At 43.4% G+C, this 23,851-nt stretch overlaps 1 protein-coding gene across 1 annotated transcript in view; it reads left to right on the forward strand.

Moving 5' to 3' along the window:
• Positions 1–23,851, forward strand: part of SDK1 (sidekick cell adhesion molecule 1) — a 581,111-nt gene that overhangs the window by 24,298 nt on the left and 532,962 nt on the right. The window contains exon 2 of the mRNA XM_060285242.1: positions 21,770–21,929. Within this exon, the coding sequence (XP_060141225.1) occupies positions 21,886–21,929 (44 nt within the window). The 5' untranslated portion in view covers positions 21,770–21,885. The remainder of the gene's footprint in view (positions 1–21,769; positions 21,930–23,851) is intronic.

Here is a 23,851-nt window from a genome sequence, read left to right on the forward strand (position 1 = left end):
GTGGTCAGATGGATCCTTTTGATTCACCTTATACCGACGAGGGAGGTGGTGAGGTGCCTTTCTTTTCCTTCCCCTCCCTTTGTCTTGGTTTCATCTTATTTTTTTTCCCTGTAGTTTGCATTATTTTCCCCTAAAAGGGAGGCTTTATGAAAGTAGTATCAAGGCTAGTCCTTCCATTCTGGTCCTTGATCTGATTGTGCCGTAGAGGAAGCAGAGAGTTCCTTCCGTCTCTGGTAGGCCTTTAGCCGTGCCCAGCCCAGCCCTCCCTCCCATTTTTCCAGCGTCCTCTTTCTCATGTAGCTCTGTGGCCTGAGCGTGGCAAGGACTTTATTATCCAGGACCTCCGCCGCGCTGGGGAGGAAGACACACCTGGCAGGTCGCGGCAGGTAATAAGGGACTTGCAGGGGTAGTGGGTGTGCATTCAGGAATCCAGGAGCCTGAGGGAGACTTACTCCCGAGGTCCCGCTTCTGTTACTGAGGCCTAAGCAGGGCGAGGGGGTGGGAGTGGGGGATCAAAAGCATTTTGATAAAGAAACTCAAGTTGGAGGCTCTGGACAAATGGGTGTAAACGTTCTCCAAGCCTCTGGCTGTTGCTTGCATGTGGTCCCTGACCATAGCCATGTGGGCCATACATCAGCATGACTGTTCACAGCTCTCAGTCTAGTGAGGAGCGTCACTTACGCCTGAGGGTATGTAAATGTGGCAGTTCTCGCCATCTGTCGGGGAGTAAGCTGCTTTCTCAGTAAACAAGTTTTCAGTTCATTATGTTACCATTTAGGAACTTTGCTCTTCTTGCACCAGATTGCTCTTAAAGGTGACTGATTCATGAAGGATATTTTACTTACCTTGAAATAAGATTCTGTTTAGAACAGTTTTAAAACACAAGGAGAGTCGGCAGTCCCTTGCTAGAAGTACGCGAGGAGCTTAAAACACTGGAATCCACATCTGCATTTGTCTTTGAGAGGTTGTTTCTATCCAGTTTACGACACTTATTTCTGATTCATTCACTGAGTCGCTATTGTGTGCAAGACCCTCCACTTGGGGGTCTCAAGATACAGAAATGAATAACATACAACCGTTCTCTGGCCCTTGAACCTCTACACTTTGAAAGGGGAAATGAGTACTAAAATGAGAGGCAGAGAGTCCTAAGTGCCCTCTGAGAGGTATGCTTTGCAGAGGAAGGCACAGGTGGGAAGACCACATCTACCTGCAAGATCAGAGGAAATGGCACAGAGAAGGTGGCATCTGGGACAGCAGATTCATGCAGCAGGAGGTAGAAGGCGGGGCAGGCATTTCCGGGGGAGGGGCTGTTGAGGACAGAGGAAAGCATGGGGCCTGTGGAGCCCTGGGAAGTCTAGTCTGGTTGGAGTGAAGGTTAAATGCCAGCAGTCTATTAAGTAATACGCTGGAACCCTGGTTTGGGGTCAGGTACCGGCCATCCTTCACCGTCCCGGGAGGAACCAAATGGTGGTCTGAAGTGGTTGATGGTGGAGAAGTTTCTAAATTTTATAGAGCAAGAGAAGTAAATTGAGTTGAATAATTTTTCCAAAGGATGTTTTCTGAACGTAGTTTGGAGCGTTGTGAGGAAAAAAAGGTTCTGTGCTTTAATTAAGTTTGGGAAATAAGCAGGTCTTTATTATAAGATTGCTTAGTGCCTTCAATATGCTTTGTGACTTTCTGGATGGAGGATGTATTTTGTGCCATTTCAAACGTCTTGGACCATGAACCTGAGTGGGACACAAGCCAGGGGCACCTTGTTGGTTTCCCTTGGCTGCCTCCTCCTGTCTTCTGCCAGGAACTCCCTGCCCCCGCCGCGCCTGGCCCTCTGTCTGGGCTGCATTCTGATTCAGTTGCCCCTCCACTCCTGGCCTTGGGTAAAATGCTTCATGACAGTGTTCCTGATGGGGTGACCAAGGGGTGGGGGTGATGCAACCTGGACTTTCTGGGGGAGTTAGCTTCCCAAGAGGTTAATCTTGATCAATAGGCGTTGGGAGGGAGCTGGGCTGGTGGAGTTCCTGTCCTTTGTCTCTTCACAGTCTGTTCCATGGTATGCTTCTCCTGAGAACTTTTCAGAGAAATCGCACGTACCCGGACATGTCTGCCAAGTGAGCTGGCGTCTTTGAGTCTGTGCCATCACAGCCTCTGGGGCGACCCAGTGCTTGACATCTCTCCTTGCCTCAGGTCTCTGTTTCTCTACGTCCTCTGACCTAGCTTGCACTGTGCAAATAAAATGTCAGCACTTAATTCTTGCCTCAGGCTCTTCTTTCTGGAGGACCTGGGCAAAGGCAGAATCCTGTTTCTGTTGCGCATTGGAGACCAGTGTTTCACAGGGCTCGCTTTGGGAAAACAGTGTGGTGGCTGCTTGGGCTGGGCTGGGCTGGGGCTCCAAGCACCAAGGATGAGCAGCCTTGCAGTCGTCTAGACCAACAGAGCGCAAGAAGGAGAGAGGAGGAGAGGATATGCCCAGCAGGTAGTTGACGAGGTAACTCAGAACTGGGACTAGAGGAGTCGGAGGAAAGGACTTGGGGGAGGTCTCTCAGAGACGATTAATGAAAAGATGGTGGTATAGACTGCATATGGGGGTGGGTGAGCAGAAGAAGGTGAGAGGTGGGACTGTTTGGGCATGGAAAGGGCGAGGATGAGACACTCTTGAGAGAGAGAGGATGACTGCAGAAGCAGGGGCGGGGTGTGGAGCCCCTGAGAACGCTGAAGAGCACGTGTCCTGACGACGGAGGGGACCAGGGCCCTGGACTCCGGGGGTCACACAGTGGTGGAATCACGGTTCCCGGCGGGTGCAGTGGGTGCTGCCAGGGGTGGCATTAAGCCTGGAAGTTGGGGAGTGGAGGGGAGGAGGATGGTAGCTAGAAGGTACATCTGGGTTGAGAAAAGGGAAGATAGATGAAATGGGGGAGAAAGCAAACTAAAAGCGAAACAGATTATAGCCACTTCTGCCTCTAAAGATGTGGTATAATTTTCGTCATTGGAGAAATCTGTTTTTCTCTACCTTTAGAGATTGGCGGCTCAGGGATTAGAGGGAAAACTGACGTTGCAGGGCCTCTGCCATTCCCTTGTTGCTAAAGGAAACAGTTTGTGGCTCTTTGTTTTAGAAGAAACAAGAAGGAACTTTTGGGTATGCACATATGGGCTCCACAGCTGATTGGGTGGAAGAGAGCTGTATTGCTGTGCTAAAGAAAGTGGGGGGGATTGACTTTGCGGGTGGGACTGGCCTGGAAGAGAGGCCCGAGTAGAACGGAAGCGGAGTCGTTAGGGAGGGAGACGGCAGAGCCACTGCTCTGCTGCCCTAACTGTCAGTGACGTGTGCCATGCACAGGACACCTTGGGCCAGTGTCTTGGGCAGGATGGAGCAGGGAGAGGAGGAATTTAAGTCACACGGAGAAAAAAGGGCTACTTTCTACTGGGTCAGCACGCATCAGCACAAGAGCCCAGCTGGGGGCCAGCAGCTGTCAGCCGGAGCAAGTGTGCCCAGCTGATGTGACCTTGAGAGCCTGTCTCTTAGAGATTAGCAGCAAAATTGAGGAGGGATTTGGACTTCCCACAGTACATGGGAGAGAACGGCAGAAGCACTTTGATTACAGTGTCCAAGGACAGAGTAACCTTAGCTGTCATCTGGATGTCATGGGGGATTCTTACTGTTTGTGTAGGCAGCGGGGAAGCACTCAGTGGAGGCGGCAGAGAGGGGCCATGGGCTGGAGAAGCTGCTGGACAGTCAGTGTGATAAGGGTTCCACGGGAGATGTGTTTTTTTAGAGCAGTGAGGGTCCAAATAGGGTTAGCTGGCCTTGTGGCGAAGCAGTGGCATAACCGCTGGGTGTAGCAGAAGGAGGTGGAGGAGGAGGAGAGGGTGGGGGGCCCAGTGCAGAGATTTGGGGATTGGCGTGCTGGGCATGGACTGACGTTCCTTCAAGGGGGGATTCTTGGGCGTGTGTGAAATCATGTTGAAAGGGCTGGTTATGGGTCCAGACACAATGGCTAATCCCTAACACACGCTCTGCTCGTGGACCTAGGTAAGAGGAAGTGATTGAGAATTTAAGTCAGACTGATGCCAAACTTAGAGCAGAAGGGAGGGAGCAGAGGAAGGAGATGACAAGGAATGGGTGTCAGAGGGGCTTTAGGGGGCGTGAGACTTTCAGCATTTGCTGCTCGTATTAGAACTCTTCATAGAAACAGAAACAATGGGATATAACAAGAGGAGAGAGAGAGAGAGAGAGAGAGACGTGAATACGGAGGCTGAGGAGTCCCACAGTGTGCCGTCTGCAGGCTGGAGGCCCAGGAAAGGGCCGATGGTGTCGATTCCAGCCTGAGTCTTAGGGCCTGAGAACTGTAGGAGTGCAGAGGACAGACGATCGATGTCCTGGCTCAGCAGACTGGCAGAGGGAGGCTGAATCCAACCTTCCTCCTCCTTTCTGTTCTATTCAGGCCCTCCATGGATTGGATGATCTCCACCCACAGCAAGAAAGGCCATCTTTACTCAGTCTGCCATTTCAAATGCTCATCTCTTCCCAAAAGACCCTCACAGACACACCCAGGAATAATGTTGAACCCCCTATCTGGGCATCCTTTGGCCCAGTCAAGTTGACACATGAAATTAACTGTCACATTCCTCCATGACCTTCCTTGGATGGTGACCTAGGTTTCCATGTGTGCACATCAGATCTCCACATTCCAGTTAGGAGTGAGCTCCTCCAGAGCAGGGTCCCTGTCTTCTCCTGTGTTCTCTGTAGCTGACACAGTGCTTTCCATGTACTAAATAGTCAATAAAAATGTGTTGGGTGGTTCATTGATCCAATAAACTTATGTCTATGCCAATGTAGAATTGCTCTTAAAAAGCTGTGGGTAAATCAGTTCTTTGTAAATTGAATCTTATTTCAAATGTACAAGGGATCTTAAGCATTTAAAGGAACCTTAGTCAATTTTTAGGAATCCAGGCGTCCTTTACTCTGTTATTCTCATTTTACAAATAAGGAAGCTGATTTGCAGAGAAATTAAGTGACTTGTCCCAATCTGATTTGCTGGCCAAATATAAGGTTCCTTCAAGCAAAGTATACCTGTTATTTAGGTAAAGAGAGACTCGGTGAAAAGTCCAACTATGGGATTTATAGCATTAGATTAATAACATCATATTTCCAGCAGTATTTATCTTTAGTCTGCAGATACTTAGTAGATTTGTTTAAGGTAAAACATTATTTCAGTAATACACTAATAAGTGAAGTCTGTGTTGAAGAGTTTTGTATTTTATGGCAGGTGAATTAGAAAAAACAAAACAAAACAAAACAACCCACAGGAAAAGCTTCTATCCAAGAAAATTCACTTATAAAAGGCCCCTGACTCAAAGCACTGAGTTTTTCTTTGGTGACTTGTGTGAGGAGGTGGACGTGCTGGGCAGGTGCATGGCCTGGGTCATGAGCGTGTGTTCCTGGGTCCTCTGTTGAGGTGATGAAAGTCCTTGCAGCCATGACTTCATGCTAAGTGTGAGAAAGATGTTGAAAAAGGTTTAGTGCAACCTTTTGGACACCTCACTGATGAATTATTCATTTAAAATTGATCAGGTTTTATCAACATCTGTGTTGCGTTGATTTAGTTTCTTCTTGCTGTGTTCTAGAATAAAGTAATTTACTAGATGAGAGAAACTTGAGAAAAAAGCAAAGCTCTTTGGATCGCTATTCTGGATGATCCAAACCAAAGAAATAAAGGAATCAAAGCATGCGTTTGATTTGCTCTCCTTTCTCTTCATGGTCATTTTCCCATGGCTTCTGCTTGTCAGAAATGATTTTGAAGTTGTCACTTAACTACAAAAGAAGCTTCCTCTTCATTTGGGGTTTTAGTTTCCTGACATGGGACAGTGAATCAGATGTGAAGGACAGGAGTTACTTTGTACTGATATTCGATAACAGTTGTTGTGCAGATATCACCTCACTTAATTCTCACAACTCTGCGGGGTGGAAGTTGTTAGCCCCGTTTTGCGGATCCCGAGACTCAGGGATGAACAGACTTGCTCACCGAGTTAGCGTGGCCCTTGGACATCAGTGCCTGGACTCTTCTTGGTCATTAACACCGTCTCCACAGCCAGAATGTCTTCTTCCAGTTTTTACGTATATTATTAGTGTCAGCTGCTGTGACCACTGTTTTTGGAAGACAATGTGGTATTATTTACATCAAAATCTCTTGAATAACTGTACTATTTGAGCAATACAAAAAGTATGGATAAATGGAATCTTTTGATTCTCCACACCCTCAGTCTTTGTGCTCATCACAGTCTCCGCTTAGCCAGAATCGTGTGCTTCTGGAACTAGTTATATGGTGCTGTGCCAGGATATACACAAAAGTGATACGGAGTGAAAGTTTGTTTTCATGTTGGCATAAGTATGTTATGGGATAGAGGGTAGATAAACTATGCATGGGTTTATAAAATCGAAGACTAAAGCTGACATGTAGAGCTCGTAGCGGGTAGCTTCAGGCTCTGCTCCCAGAACTGTGAGGGCACTTGTTCAGTTTCTTCCCCTGTTATGGGCACTCCTGAGTAAAACTTGAACTTCAATGGATTTGAAGTAGAAACAAATCCTGTTTCTTGAATTCTGAATTCTGGTTGGTTTGAAGTAAAAAAAAAAAAAAAAAGGATCGATTTAGACTTTTTTTACCTCCTTCCCTGTTTCTGTTTCCTTTGCTTTTCTTTTGAATATTTATTATTTTTAAATTATATAACAAATATAATGAAATTTAATGAAACAAATTTAATGAAAGTGAATTGATAATTGAAAATATTCTGTTTAGCTTCTAAAAAATGAATATTAATAAGTTTGAAATCACTGAGTCACAGTGATTTCTTGCTTTGAGCAGCAGAGTTCTATTAATTAAAATTGAAAGTCTAAACATATTTTGCGGAAGACCGCTAGTGTCAAATAATGGTGTGTGATATCCTTCACTTCCTTTAAACTGTTCTCAGCCTCAGCTGCACAATAAAATCACAAGGGAAGCTTTGAAAATGCTGATGCCTGGACCCCACTCCCAGGCATTCAGATTTACTTGGTCTGGGGTGTGGCCTGGGTATCAGCATTTTTTAAAACTCCCCAGGAGATTCTAATGTACTTCCAAAGTTGAGAACCATGGTTGTATTACAATCATTGTTTAATTACATTTGGCTATTTTTTTAAAGTTAGAGCTCTGTATTTTAACATTTTGACTTTAGAGTTGTACAGTTCTGAGGAAGGCAGCTCAGACCAACTTACAGGCAATGCAAAGTCTTGACCTTTATCCTCAAGGCTTTTATATTTTAGATGACAAATTACCGTAAAGATTACCCGTTTCCTTTTGCAGCGTCATAATACTGAGTGCCAGGACCTAAGTTTTTGAAACCTCCCAATAGACCCTTTTTAAACTGTTCTGAGCCTGCTGGGTACGGCAGGACCTGGCTGTTAATTCAGTGCTTTCATCTGATTGACATGGGGAGGATCACTGACCACCTAGGGGAAGCCTTACCGTTACTAATTCCTTTCTGGACGTCCTTTATGTGTTTGCCCAGAGGCCTTGGCATTGGGCACGGTGTGAAAGTCATAAAATTAAAGAAGTATTGTGCACTGGCTGCTGCTCGTACTGACATTCAGGAAAACAAGTCACAGTGATGGCTGGGGCTTCCTCCGTTGAAAGAGCAGGCACTGAGTGCCTTTCTGGTGCATATTTCTTGGTAGAATTTGCAGTGGGCCTACTGTGCGCTGATGGATAAAAAAGGGTGCATGTTCATGATGAGGCCACAGCACTGGAAGCTATTTGTAATCTCTGCACCCATTTGTGTGTGTGTGTGTGTGTGTGTGTGTGTCCGTGCACACATGGGCATGCTGGGATGTACATATATTGCTGGGTTTTTTAAAAATTTGAAACATGAAGGTCAGTTTTTAAATGTTTGCAAAATGTGTGCAAAAGGAGAGAAACCTTTAAATGGGTGATTCTCAAAATTTTGTAGCATGTCAGGGTCAGATTTAGTATCAGATTTGGGGCCCAGAGTTTGAGAGGCAATGATTTAAATCCCCAAAGCTATTTTTCTTAGATGCCCTGACACAGATTACAAACAAGTCTATTGATGGTTTCATGTAGAAACAAATGAGTGTATTTTTATCATTTGTGGAAATTATAGTTTTGAAACTGGGAAGGCCTGTGTATCACTCTCTGCTCTATTTTTGGAAGTAATGGAGGAAGTATTTCAACCTGATTACTGCCTGTGGAGTGAGGAACTTCGTATTTGACTGACCACCTGCTGATACTTTATTTCCTTAGAGCTCCTCAAGTCATTATAAGAATCACCCAACAGTTTGAAATCAAAATGATGTCTCACTATAAAATGTCAGCTATCCGTTGTAAAAAGATTACATGCCATTTAAAGTATAACTGCCACCCCCCTCCCCTCCCCCTTACATGCAAACATTTGAGCGTAACAGAATCCTTGCAAAATGAGGAGGAGCATTCAAGGTTCAAGCTTTGGAACTCTGAGAAACTGCCTCTATTTTAAGGCTTTTAATAGTGCAGGTAATTATAACTCCACTTACTGTCCCTTTCTTTCTCTCTACCTCCTGGCCATTCTTGCACCATTTTCATGACGCTGGTTGTATATTGCTGCTGCTGAATTCTGCCCAGTGAAGGTTATTTATTTCTTCCTAAGCTGGATTTTTTCCTCTGTTTACTTATCTTGGTATTCTGTTTCCTTTCTGAACTGCTACCAGACGTTCCTTTCCATGCCATTGTGTAATGCACAGCAGGCTGGTGGAGCTTGGGGACTCCTGCTGTGGAAGCCCTGTTTAGGTAAATGTCACTGCTTTAGACAAAGGAGAACTCGGCTAAATCGCACCTCTAGAAACAGCTTAGATTGCCACCACTTAGATGTTTTTATCTGGCAGTTTGAAAGCTCTGCTTACTGTGTACTTTGAAACCCTAGCTGGTTTGGCACGGGTTTCTAACTCATTGCTTGTAGATATCCTTGGGGTGAAGGTGAAAAGTAGCCAGTGGGGGGCGAGCAATCTAGAGGCTGTTCCCTCCTGCCCGCCTTCCGTCCACAGGCAGCTGGGGAGTTGAGCCAGGCACCTGGGGAGAGAGAACTCATCTGTAGAACATGGTTGGAAAGCAGTGTGGCAGCTGGAACTTGGTGAGGCCGCGGTAGAGAGTCCTACCTCGGTCTTACTGTTGGGGAGGGTAGTTTAGGTGATTCAGCGTCTGTGACAGCAGGCTAGGGTCTAGGTACTATTTTGAGAAGTCTTACTCATCTTAAGGCTTATCTCTTGACGTTAAGAACATGCTTGTGTAGTAATGCTTTTTTCTCAGCACCTCAGGGCTTTTGAAAGGGGCATTTGCCTTCAGTTATTTCTACCTGCCAGCCGTGGCCCCGGGGCCTCCCTGTTGAGTGTAGAGGGCCCGGGGACAGTGTAGCCCGTCTCCTCCCTTCTTTTGCCCTTCAGGCCTGGGAATGGCATGTGCTCCCAGTGGGCAATGGCCATGGGTCTGCTGCCCCTTTCCTTGAATCTTGCTTTGTTTACTCAGGGAGCTTGGAGGCTCTGAAAGTACTCAGCTCATGTTTTCATAATTCTACTTGTTTAGAACATGATTATTTTGAAGAAAACTTTGAAGACACCTTCTCATGATGGTTTTCCTTCTTATTCTCAAATTGAATCCATCAGGCTTGCCCAAGATCTTTTTGCAAAGAGGTCCCCCTGTCTGCAGGGGAGATCCTTCTGGTTTTCAAGAATGTATGTCCAGGGCTTCCCTGGTGGCGCAGTGGCTGAGTGTCCGCCTGCCGATGCAGGGGACACGGGTTCGTGCCCCGGTCCGGGAAGATCCCACATGCCGCAGAGCGGCTGGGCCCGTGAGCCATGGCCGCTGAGCCTGAGCGTCCGGAGCTCCACGGCGGGAGAGGCCACAACAGTGAGAGGCCCGCGTACCGCAAAAAAAAAAAAAAAAAAAAAAAAGTATGCCCAAACTTAAGCCAACTGTCTTCGTTCTTCTCCTGTTGTCCTCTCCTATGTCCGCTCCAGTTTCCCTCCCCTTCCTTCTGCACACTGACCACTGCTGACACCCACAGACAGAAACTGGCTCTTTTTAGGAGACTGTAAGGCAGAGTGGGTGAGAGCACAAACTTTGCATGAAGTTCCCTGGGCACAAGCCCTGCCTCTGCCACTTCCCAGCTGTGTACCTTGGGCACATCCTTGCCCCTTCTGTGCCTCAGTTTCCTCATCTGTAAAGCAGTGAAAATGATAGTACTTAACATGCTTAGCGCAAAGAGCTATTGTTATTATTTCCTAAACATGCTACTTTAACAGCTTCGTTGAGATAATTTAAGGCCATAAAATCCACCTGTTTGAAGTGTAAATTCAAAGTTTTTAATGTGTACAGAGTTGTCCAACCATCACCATACACTAATTTTTGAACCTCCCAAATAAACCTTGTACCTACGAGCGCACTCTTGTCATCCTCTTCCCTCTCCCTGCTCTGCTCATCTGTCCCCAGGTAACCACTGATCTACTTTGTCTGTAAAGATTTGCCTTATTCTGGACATTCATATTAATGCAGTCATAGACCATATGAGTCTCTGTGACTAGCCACTCCCACTTAGCTCGTGTTTCTAAGGTTCAGCCGCTGTTGCAGCATGTATCATATATTTTTCTTTTTACTGCTGAATAATATTACGTCGTTTATCCATCCACACATTGTTTGTCCGTCCATTGCTTGATAGACATTTGTGTTGTTTCCACCTTTTGGCTGTTAGGACTGACGCTGCTCTGAATGTTCATGCACAAGTTTTTGTGTGGACATGTGTCTTTATTTCTGTTGGACGTGTACCTAGGAGTGGAATTACTGGGTCACATGATAATTCTATGTTTATCACTTTGAGGAGCTGATAGACTGTTTCCACTTTATATTCCCACCAGCAATGTATGAGTTCCAGTTTCTCTATATCCTTGCCAACACTTGTTATTATTTGTCTTTTTGATAATAGCCATGATAGTGGGTGGTCTGGGATAGGTTATCTCCTTATGATTTTGATTTTCATTTTCCTAGTGACTGATGATGTTGAGATTTTTATGTGCAGCTTAAACACATTGACTGTAAGAAAATTGTGCTCACTGCGTTAGAGATAATACAGATATAAGAAATACCAGTTCCTGCTTTAATAAAGTTTGCAACCATGGCGAGAGAGGATAGTTTTTAAGTCACGCGCACTTAAAGAATCATACCTGGATCTCATTAACATTAAGAAAATGTTAGCTCTAGATACAGCAAGGTCATCATTCATGTTTAGAGTTTAATCATTTCCTAATACGTTTATGTATAGAGAGATCATTTTATTTGGTTTCATCTGTACTTGCATTTGTGTTTTAATTTTAAAAATTGGTGTTTAGTAACTTGGAAAATGCCCTTTTTGCTACCACAGTGAGTTCCAATTTGTGCTCAGCAACTCTTAGAAGATTGGAGTCAGATGCAGCCAGTTTTCTCCCAATTTTTTTTTCATCTTTCCTGAATGATGTAAGTTTTCAATCAGCTACATAATAGTGGTTTTTCTGTAGTATAGATGTGTTAATGTAATTTGGCTTGTAGGAAATCATATATATATTCTTTTCTGTATCTCAATTTACCCTATCCATTGAATGCTCCCTGCAGGGAATATTTAGCTGTGGCACTGATCATCTTTAACTGCTTTTCTATAAATCTTACCTTCACGTAGCTTCATCTCGGGTAAGGGGGATACTTGTCTGTATATTTTATGGATTTTGAAACAGAAACACGAACTACTCCCCTTGATATAAAACTTGCCAACACTAATGTTGATATTTAATTATGCAATTGCATTTCTATTCACTTTTAGTTTACCTTCTGAAACAGGGGCAGTAGGCCAACAGTGTGGTGGTGGAATTAATTAGGGACAGAGGTGTTTGACCTTGACTCTACCACTTAACTATCAATGTGATCTTGAATGAGTTACCTAATCACTTCCTGCCTCAGTTTCTCACCTGTCTAATGGGCATTAAAAAATATGACCTATCTGTTGGGGTTGTCGTGGGAATTCCTGAGATATTATTTATTAAAACATGTCTTCCTTGGCATGCAGTAAGTACTCAATAATTGGTAGGTAGTAGTCCTAGTGGTACAGATAGAAGTACAATCTTGTTGACTCATCCATCTGACTGGGAGATAAGATACACCTGAAGAGTTAAATGGCAATAGAATCAAAAGTTCAGTAGCACATGGGCAATCTCATTAGCATAATAATAGAGGAGAGTGTGTCTTAAAGTGCCAGTGACCATGCGGTAGACGCCAGTCATTGATCTAAAGCAGCTGGAGGCCGTGACTGACAAAGGAGTGTCTCTGTTTCTGAGACAATGGGCACATGTATGCCTTAAGGACTTTTGGTTGGGGTAAAATTTGTAAACTGTGAAATTCACAGATATTAAGTGTACAATTCAATGAGTTTTGACAAATGTATAAACGCATGCAACTACCACCTCGGTCGGGAAATGGAACGTTTCTCTCACTCCATCAAATTTCTTCATGTCCATTCCAGTCAATCTCTACCCCTGCAGGCAACCGTTTTTCTGATTTCTTTTCACATAGATTAGGTTCGCCTGTGTTGAATTTCGTATAAAGGGGATCACATAATACGGGCAAAGTTTCTTTCACCCAGCATAATGTCTGCGAAACTCCTCCACGGTGTTGAGTTTATCAGTTTGTTCATTTTTATTGATGTCGTCTCTGTTGTTTTCAGTTTAGGGTATTAGAATTAATGCCACTGTGACTATTCATGTGAAGTGATTTGCGTGGACATTTGCTTTCTTTTCTCTCAAAGAAACATCTAGGCCTGGAATTTCTGGGTCATTGAGTAGGTGTTTAATTTTATAAGAAATTGCCAAACCTTATTCTCAGGTGGCTGTACTATTTTTACACCCTTACAGTGATGGAGGAGGATGGTTGCAGTTGCAACACATATCTGCCCACATTCAGTGTTGTCTGTCTTTTTCAACTTAGCCATTATAGTCCCTAATGTCAGATGATATTAGCACTTTCCTGTGTGCTTGTTAGCTACTGGTATTTCTTCCTTTGTGAAGTGCATGTTCAAGCCTTTTGCTCATTTTATTTGTTTTCTTTGTCTTATCATTGAATCGTAGGCATTCTTTATATAATCTGACTTCAAATCTTTTCAAGATACATGTAACCAGAATATTTTCTCCCACTTTGTGGCTTTCATATTCATTATCTTAACAGTGCATTTGTTTTAATGAAACTTTTTGAGATAATTTCATTATTTTGTAGGAAACTCAGGTGTAGGAGGTTGAGTTACCCAAACTCACAGTGCTGGTCAGGGTAGAGCCGGGGTTTGAGCCTGGGCAGTCTGGCTCCTGAGCCTTTGCTCTAAGCTGCTGTGATGTACGAGTACTTCTCTTTGAGAAACCTTTATGGTTTGTAACTTTGCTGAAATCAATAGGCCTTATCTATTTGAATTTAGATATTCTTAAGAAGTTCTTTTCCCATGTAATTTTCCTGGTCTAAAATTAAACCTTCATCATTTAAGTATCTTTTGAGTTCCAGTTTTGTGTTATTTTTTTTTCACAACTCTCACACACACACACACACACACACACACACACTGTATTTTATTTTTACAAGAGATGAATAAACTGACACCAAGCATTGTAAATGGATGGCCACAACAAAAGCAACAATGATTGCAATTACCAAACACGAAACACACTCACACTATGTCATAATATTGACATTCAGTCCAGGAATCCTCCACTGTTAACAGCTCCTTTACTCTGCAGTGAAAATTGATTTGTATATTTTTTGCCTCTGAGTCCTTGTGGGATTTTTTTTTTTTTTTCCAACAGAAAGTCACAAAAATTATAATCATCCTCATCATGTCACTCAGTCCCATGTAATTACTTTTTTTTCCATCTTGATCTTTTGTTAGCACTTTTATGAATTCATCAGTTTTCCATTAGAGTTCTGAAGATGCTTATTCATTCAGTTCAGCAGTATAGTCAGTTACCAGAAACCTGTACTTGTCAGATGAATCCCAGTTTTTATGTCAGTACACATGTGACAGAAACTCAGCAGTCTGCATTTATCAGGGAAAGATAAATCTCATCTGAGTTTCTTTTCTTTTACCTTTTGGCCTTTTATTTAACCTGAGTTGGAGTTTCAGGATTATTTGAAAGAATATTTGAGAGAAATATTGTACCATAGTCAAGAAAAATGTCGGTTACTGCTGTTAACTCTTCTTATTTTGGTTGGTCATACTTTTTAACGGCAAACCATAGAAATGACGATTCAGTGTGATTGTACTTTGAAATAAAATATTGGAGAGCTGCAAGCTTATTGCAGTTTGGAGAAATAGGGGAATTGCTTTTATTCCACTGCCTCTTATTATTAATTTATATGCTGAAATAGATTAGCACAGTGCAGGATCAAACCAGTACATAAATACAACCATTTATGTTTCTACCATCAGCTTCACTGTAGGTTAATCTCACTGAAAGCTTGAATGGTTTCTTAGGGGAAAATATTGGGAGGGTAGTTTTACCCCATGAGTTCCCTTAAATATGCTGTTAATTCACATTGATTTTAGAGAAAACAGAGATAATCAGTTTGACTTGCCCCTGACTGAATTCATTGGCAAGCTGTTCACAGTACTGTTCAGTGGGAATCTTAGGGACCCCTCCTGCTTTCCTCTTTTCACACACACAGACCAAATACCAAGAGAACACTGCAGACCGGCTACTTGGCCACACTTTCTAGATGCACTTTTGAATAGAAAATGATGACTTTACCGTGAGATCTAGGAATATGCGGTGCATGGTTTGATCTTCTTTCTGCCTCTGATTACGGTGCCCCCCAGAGGACAGGGGGACAGACACTTGCAAGAGGGATGAACAGTAAGTCTTTTCCTTCCTCGTATAGGGTACTCAGGTGTCCTGTCCCCTGGCTTCCCGAACTCCGTCCCTAAGCAGGCTTAGTAGTCGCTGCCACTCCACCAGGCCATTCCTCATCCTCAGAGGCCTCTCCAGGCCTGCGAGGACGGTCCTGCAGCCCTGCTCACCTTTCACAGCTGGGCCCAGGCACAAACAAACAGATGACGCATAGAAGTTTCCTTCTTAGTTGGGATGGAGGAGTGCATTGATCTAAAAAAATTCTCACTTGTCATAAGGGATGAGACAGTTCCTTAACGAGCCTTCAGAAACCTTTGGAAGCCACTGCGTAGCTGCAGCAGCACGGAGATGTACCTGAGCCCTCGTGGCTCCGTACGGCCTTGGGGCCTCAGCCCCTGTGAAGCCCGAGGCTGTCAGCTTGCTCTGGGCACTGGCGCCCCTTCCACTTCTGTCCTGGCTGATATGCGGACCCTCAGCCGGGGAGGTCTTCGGTCCTGAACCTCATCAAGGGCCCTCTCAGGCAATGGCTTCCTGCCTCTGTGCTCTCACCTCCTGTGTTGCCCTTGGCTCGTTGACCAGCCTCTTGCTCCCTGGGCTGTGACCCCTCAGGACAGGGACGAGCTGTATCCCCAGAGCAGCCAGGAGACACTCAGCAAGTGCCTGAGGGATGACGATGAGCCTTGGTGATGTGGTGCGGGAGCCACTGTGGGCCTCAGTCTTGTGTCCCCTCTTCTGTGCGAAGCTCCGCCAGCTGGGAAGGGGTGAGGGCCTGGCTGCTTGTTGGTCGGAGATGCTGCAGCACAGGGTGGAAGCCTGGCTTACAGCCCAGCCTCCAGTCCTGCCCCATCGGAAGTGCTTACGAGAGAGTGAGAACTGGAGAGCACCGTGTCCCTGTGCTTCGTGGTCATCGTGATAGGTTCTGATGTTTGAAGTCAGACCTGTATATGTTTGTTCAATTGTAGCTACCTTTTGCCCTGAAATTTCTGATTCGCATTCATTTTACAAGGCAGTAGTAGAAATATATAAAGTGACATACAGAGAAGTTGGCTAACTTGTTTAGCCCCAGAATGTGATGGTACATCCTACTATATTTGAAAGTCTATCACTGGAAAATATTTACAAATATTTCTGATAAGCTAGAAGAATGAAGCTTGAGAATTAGCGGGGATGATAGAGCCACCGTCTCTTCCTCTTCCTCCTTTGTCTCCTCCTTTCCTTCTTCCTTTCAGCTTAACCACCGAAGGGTTTACCTTAGGTGCTCACAGGAAGTGCAGGTTGAAACAGCCTGTCCTAAAGCACATAGAGGACTTTGTCCTGAGACTGTTATCTTCTAGGATCATCCTTCTGCATTGTAGTGAGACCTTTCCAGATTTGCGTAGTTAACTATAAGAGAACATATCTAATCATATATTTAAATTTTACCTCAGAAATACATTTACAATGCACAGCAGTTGTTTTAAAAAGATTAATACTACTGTTATGAAAAAAGCACAACATACTGTGAGATTAAATTCCTGGCTTCGAAGGGTGTGCATTATGACCGCCGGCAGCTGAAATCTGAATGACTGTGTTTACCCAAAAGGAGTCTTCTACCCATATTTTTCAGAATAGCTGTTCACAAATGATGCATTATGCCCTGTGCTTTTGTTTTTCACTGGGGTTTGAAAAATAAAACTTTCTGCTAGTGGTAAATTCATAAGCTTGGGGCATGAAAATGTTTGAATTTGATATAAAAGAAGCTTTGAAGGGAAGATGAGTGGTTCAAACCAAAAGATTAGCTGCCCTGGGAAATTCAGCCGTCAAGAAAGCAGAGTTCAGTAGTACAGGGCCCTGCTCCAGCTGAGTGCTCCCCACGTGCTGTGACTCCCAACCCTTCCCGCTGGACTCTCACCTGGCTGATGGCACTGATGATGATTGCTTACTAAAGTTTATTGTCACCAGAACATGTGGGGCTGCTCTGCTTTGGACCCCCCCTTGTTTGTGGTAGGTTGATTCCTCTACTAAGTGGAAGTGATTAATATTATTTCTTTACTCGTTATCACTTTAAAATGGGGGAGAAGAGGGGAAGTTACGGAACAGATTACAATTATTGACGGTCGTGGCTGAAGTTCTCTCATTGGCAGCGTCACAAGAATCGCTTGAAGTTTGACTTTCCCGGCACCGACTAGGTGATTCCTATCCATTCTGCCACGAAGGAGTATCTGGTAATAAATCCTCCATATTCCACTGGGAGCAGATAATTAAAACCCATGGCAAGGCCACTCTTCCTCCTGGTAGGAAAGCCTGGAACCCCAGGACGTGGTTCTGCTTCAGAGCATCTTATCCTCTGGCTTCCCCATGGAAATGACTTTTATTGTGGCAAATGGGTCATGGTTCCTTTCTGGATGAGCAGAAGACTATCTTCATATTGGACAGGTAAAGTTAAATACATTTACACCATATCTGAAAACCTTAGAAATCCATTTAGGGAAGTAACTTATACATCATAAAATTATGATGTTGTCTTGAGAGAACACCAAGTCCATTCCTCTCCTTTGGATGGACCTTAAATCTGTATTATCCAGACAGACGAGACTCTTTCTTTCATAAATGATTTATGTTGTATTTAATTGTATGTGAAAATGGAAATTTCACAGTTTTTCTTAGTAATTCATTCAGGGTTCCATGAATGTTCATTGTAAGAATACAGAAGCATACTTAATGTCTGCTCATTTTTCCTATTAGTTATTATTTGGGAGAAACACACACACATACACCTCAAAGAGCATCAGGTGGACCACTGACTTGTCCCCAGGTCAGAGTCTCATAATCTTATCTCAGAGGTACCTCAGTCACTTTTGTCTTTATGGATCTTTTCAAACTCTTTTCTGTTCCATTTAAGATATATAAAGATCACATGCTTTTGTAGGGGTCTGTGCAGACCTGAATACTATTCCTTCTGTTTCTCTTTCTCTCCCCAGAGCTTTTATGTTTTGTTACCTTTAGGCCCTCTTAATTTCATGATCTACTCTGTATATTTCAGTGGTAAATATTTCTGGGCTCAGAGAGCTAACTATGTTATTCTGCACATTGGCTAATCTATGTTAAAACACTTGTGGCAGTAATTTTAACTTAGACCCTTAGCATTCCAGAACACTGCCATAGTTACCCTCCCTCCTCCCTATAACTAACGTCAGAGTCAGTGCCAACTGTAATTCTTCACTGTCGCAAGGTATTTGCTTGCCAGCCCTATGAAACCTCTCTTTTTTGAAAATATTTTTTCCTACTAGGTCACAATACCCAGCATAATTTGTACACGGTGTAGGCATGTTTAGTAAACGATGAATTCTAGGAAAAATTGAATTATTATGGTATTATTTACATTCAGAACCATTGTGTATTAAATCAGTGATGCTCTGTCAACTGTAAAACCAAATTCAGCTTCTTAAGCATCTATCTTGAAGCCTCTTTCTTTCAAAAATATCTGTTTTTTTAATGACTCACTCTTGTAGCACACTGGAACCATACGAAGGCATTTCTTTTTCTGTTGTTGAATATAATGCACATGGCAGGGCATTAATAAAGCCAGTAGCTCAGTCAATCCCGAGGTATCAAAGCCATATCCATCACAGTTCAGCTTTATTAGACTGTGTGGGTCGTGGGAGTGTGTGACTTTAGCACATAGCAAAAAGGGAAATTGGACGCACAGTTGACAATCAAAACCTAAGAATGCACTTGAATTGTAACTTAGAGTAGGTGATGTGCGACAGAAGCAGGTGGAACTTCTGGGGTAGGACGGGGGTGACTACTTCCTGCCTTTGCGTTAGGGTTAGGGTCGCAGCACCTGACACTTTACCGTTTCTATTCCTGTGCCAGATTTAGACTATAACCTCTAAAGGGACAGAAACTCTGTCTTATTCTTGTTGTATTCCCCATGCTGATTACAGAATCAAGGTGTGTTTCTTGAACGGAAAGTCGTGCATGTCAGAGATCTAAGAATCCTTCTTGAACCTCTCAGTCCTTTACGCCCGTATTCAGTCCATCGTTAAGTCTTTTTGCCCCCTAGATCTTGTCTCAGAGCCATCCATTTCTGTCTCCACCACCACAGTCACTACTCTTACCTTGACCCAACCCACTGTCACCTTTCAGAGCATTTCCTTGGGTTACTGCAGCGACCTCCTAACTGGTCTATTCCCACTACTCTGGCCCCTCTTAATTCCTTCTCCATGTTGCAGCCAAAATGAACGTTTAACTACATGGCCCCTTCAAAGCCTTTCTGCCGTCCTTTTATATTAATAGCTAATCATCATTGTAATTATACTGACAGTACTTTTGACCAAGGCCTAGAAATAGGGTGGTCATATAATTTATTATTCACTTGAGAAGAACGCTTTTGAATGTGAAGTGGGCACCATTGAAAATCACACAGGGATGATGTGGAAAGAAGACTTGTGTTTGCCTTGCCTGCGAGGCCCTGCTTCCAGTCATTCTCTCTGAACCTACAGAACTGCTGGTGTTTCAGTCTTTTGTGCTTTCCAAGGTTACTCGCCATGTTTGCTACCACCGCAGGGCCTTTGCACGTGGTGTGTTGGAGTATCGACAACTACTGCTCTTTCAGCTCTCAGCTCCTGCCCGGCATCTCATTGAGGCGGTTAAATCTCCTTATTACAGGCTCCTACTACACTCACAGATACGAGTTAACATTTATTTGTGTGGATAAATACCAGTAAGAGACTGGTAACATTGCATTACCAATGTACCAATTATGGAATGCAGTGATCAGCACAATGGCAAAATAAACTCTATATTTAAATTCTCTATATTCAGTACAGAAGAAACCAGCTATACGTACAATTTAAGGTAAAAACAGTCTCAATTTTGGCACTGTTAATATGCTATTTGATGATTAATTTGAAAAATACAGTAATTTAAAAGTCCAGTTTAGTAATTCTACAAATTTATCAAAAATTTGAAGTTAAGATAAGGATTCTTTTATTTATTTATTCATTCATTCATTCATTCATTCATTCATTCTATGCTGGGTCTTAGTTGCAACACACAGGATCTTCGTTGCCACATGTGGGATCTAGTTCCCTGACTTGGGATTAAACCCGGGCCCCCTTGCATTGGGAGCGTGAAGTCTTAACCACTGGACCACCAGGGAAGTCCCATTAAGATAGGGATTCTTGAGAAGAAAATTTCTCTATTGAGAAACCTGTGACATTTAGAGCCATAATATATAGGATATCTGGATTCTGGAACAGATTATCTGGGGTTTAAATCATGATTGTACCACATACTGTCTGGGTGGCCTTGAACAAGTTAGTTTCCCTATGCCTCTCTTTACCCATCTGTAAAATGGGTATAATAATGGCATCTATTTTGTAGGGCTTTCATGAAAATTAAATCAAGTAATACATATAAAGCACTTGGAACAGTTTCCGGCATAGTAGATACTCAGTGAACACTAGCTATTACTGTTAATTTTGTTATTATTGTATTTATTCATTGAACGAATATTTATTCAGTATCTACTTTGTTCCTGGCATTGGTTTAGAAATTCAGAAGTGATTGAGATCGTGCATGGGAATCCACTGGGTACAAGTCACGGTTTGTTAGGGCGTGTTGGTGGGAGGAGCTTGGTGAACCTGAAGGATGGGAATGCATCAGCTTTTTGCAGGGAGCTGGGGAGGAGCACTCGGGGTGGAGGAGGAACACAGGCAAGCCCCCCCCCCCCCACCAGGGAGAAAGGGCTTAGCCTGGCTTAAGAGTGAAAAGCAGAGTGTGCTGGAGTGTTCATTCCTGAGTCGAGAGGGTAGGAGGCCTGAAGGATAGACACACCGGATTATGTGGGTGTACCCTGGGGATTTTATTAGAAAAATGATAGAGCTAGAACGCAAATAAGTCTCCTATGTTCATATACTTTTTAAAAATTAAGGAAGCATCATACAAAAATTGCACAAGTCAGGTACAGGATGATTTTCTATGAATTTTCACAAAGTGAATGGCCCCGTGTAACCATGTTGACAAATGGGTCTTGATGTGCTCTCCACGAGCTGCCCTGTTACACACCTGCCACCATCCCCATCCCCCAGAGGTAACAACGCTCACCCTGACTGACCTCTAACACCACAGACTAGTTGCGCCTGGTTTTGAACTTTTCTGAACTTTTGCATGGAAGCATATGCTATAATTTTTTCCTGTCTGGCTTCTCTCACTACACATGCGTCTCTATCCGTGGTGTTGTGTGTTGTGTGTAGCAATAGTTGGCTCGTTCCTGTTGCTGCAGGCTGTTCCACTGTATGAACACACGTGGGTTTCCAGTGTGCTAGCCCCCGGATGCCACTGAAGGAGACAGTGTGTGTGTGAGACGAAGACTGGATTGTGATGCATGTCATTTATGTATATGTGTTAATCTGTATGTATATGTATATGTGCTTATCCTAGTTACTTTTTTTTTTTTTATAACTAAGTGAAGGTTATATTTTTCTTTTAGAGCCAAGGTATATACGCTTGATTGTTACTTTGAGAATATAATGCCTAGTTAAAACCAAGGCTTGCATCAGCAGAGATTGCCCAGTATGCCGTAAGTAAGTATTAATCACAAGTGGAAATAACGTGGATGAACTTGTCAGGTGCTTTCACATGGTGCTGTCATAGAGCATTCAGCCTTTTGAAATATTGTCTAGGGTATTGCAGGTTTCTAGGGGGTCAAGGATAATTTGCTACTTAATTGGGCCAAATAGCCATCATTTCTGCTTTTTAAAATTAGGTCTGTTTAAACAAGTGATTGATTAATTGGATGAATGACATTTTCATGTGTACTTCATTCAGTTTTTTTCCTTTCTTTCTCTTTTTCCTTTAATATTTCAGATGACGTTGTGCCATATTTTAAAACAGAGCCGGGCCTTCCGCAGATTCACCTGGAAGGGAACCGTCTCGTTCTCACTTGCCTTGCTGAAGGGAGCTGGCCCTTGGAATTCAAGTGGATGCACAACGACAGTGAGCTCACCACCTACACCAGCGAATATAAGTAATTGATTGCTTGAAAATAAGATTCTATTTCAGGTTGATGTGTCTAGAATATTTGCCTATTGGCCATAATAGCGCAAGCTGGGGGAATATTGGATTTAATTTGTAAGGCATTAAGGATTGAAGGCATAGATTTGAACATATAATCAGAATGTGATTTACTATTCTGATACAGGTTGTATGCACACTTAGGAAGCCTGTCGTTATATTTGTGAAAGTAAGCCCGGTAGTGAAATCACCAGACCAAAGAAGCTGTAGTTACAGAGGAATGCAAGGAGCAGCTTTAGCCTGGTAGATTTGACTTCTTGTGGCAGCTCTCCTACCCACCAGCATTGTTCCTGTCTGAGGAGCGTGAATGCTTAAACAGATACCTTTAGGTCATAGCTTCTGGAGCTCTGATTAGTCAACAAATGCCTTCCTGGCTAACTTTCAGAGTTGGGGTGGGAAAAAATGGAACTATGGGAGGATGGACATGAGTACAGCGTCTACACTGAGCAGGAAAAATGAATATTTATTGAACACCTGCCATGTGCTAGGTACTGGGGACTGAGTACAGAGGACGGAGATGGGGGAAACTGGAGATCAGGTTATATCTGAGGTGCAGCTTCACCCAGGAAGCATCAGGATCAGCTTCCCAGCCTTACCTCCTTGCAGTGCTTGATGTTTTTCTAGTTTTGTATCTTTTTACCTCCTGTTCTATGTGAGGATCATGCTGGATACTCCAGTTCTGAGTGGGATGGAGAATTAGCAACTGCCTAAACCAGTCCCAGAGGCCCCCAAATCAGCAGAAATCAGCAGTACCTTGCTCTTATTTAAATGAAATAAGAAAGAGAATTGGCTGTCTAGAGATATTTTTATTTATTTATTTAAACATAATCTTCACTCTTGATTTATTTTTGGCTGCGTGGCATGTGGGATCTTAGTTCCCCAACCAGGGATCGAACCCATGCCCCCTGCAGTGGAAGGGCAAAGTCTTAACCACTGGACCTCCAGGGAAGTCTCTAGAGATATTTTATATAGAGTAATGATCTTCTCAACATGGGGCATAGCCCACCATGCACTCTTTACCTCAGAAGTTATAATATGGTGGTCCATGAACCACATTCAGCCTGCCTGGAACATGGTGTGGGTATTTAAAATATCAGTTTAAAAATATATGTGGATGTATGCACAGTAGATATTTCTTAATTGATTGCCAGAATTTAACACTTGTAAGATTTCACATAAAAATCTGCTTTTCAGTCCCTCTTGAACAGTCAGCAGGCATGGCTTCCTGGGTTTGCAGCCCCACACAGAAGCTGGTGCTGGCAGTGCTGTCCTGGGGTACAGGCATGGATACCCAGTTCTCAGCACTCTCTGGTCCCCACCTTGTGCCCTGCTTGCTTTGCCCAGTCCCATTATCCACCTGCCCTGTTTAGACAGAGGAGTTTGTGTCCTCCTCTTTCATCATTAGGCCTGTACTGTCAGAGGATCTGCTGTTGTGAGAACAATTTATCATAATAGTTAAGAGCTTGTTGAAATCAAACAGACCTACGTTTGAATCTGAGCTCATCACCAGTTAGTGTTAGCGGTATGACCTCGGGCAAGAAGCCTGTTAGCCCCACTTTCAGTATCTGCAAAATGGGGGTGATCAAACCTCATTTGTGGTGGTGTGAGCATTAAAAGGCTCTAATGTATGTAGAACAACATATTTTCTGGCCCACCAGCAATCAGTTAATACATTCTATTAAATTCTATTTTATCATGATATGACATGGGGCTTGGTTTGTTAGAAGGGGTATTAGAAAGCAAAAAAAAAGTGAGCTTAGAAATGAGAACCATTATGAGCAGTGGGCTTCGATGGCAGAGGACTTGAGTTCAGATACTTCTATTCAACTTATTATCTGTTTGACTTTGGACAAGTTATCTAACCAGTTTGATCTT

Source organism: Globicephala melas, chromosome 15 (assembly GCF_963455315.2).
Source record: "Globicephala melas chromosome 15, mGloMel1.2, whole genome shotgun sequence".
In the NCBI taxonomy this organism is placed as follows: domain Eukaryota; kingdom Metazoa; phylum Chordata; class Mammalia; order Artiodactyla; family Delphinidae; genus Globicephala; species Globicephala melas.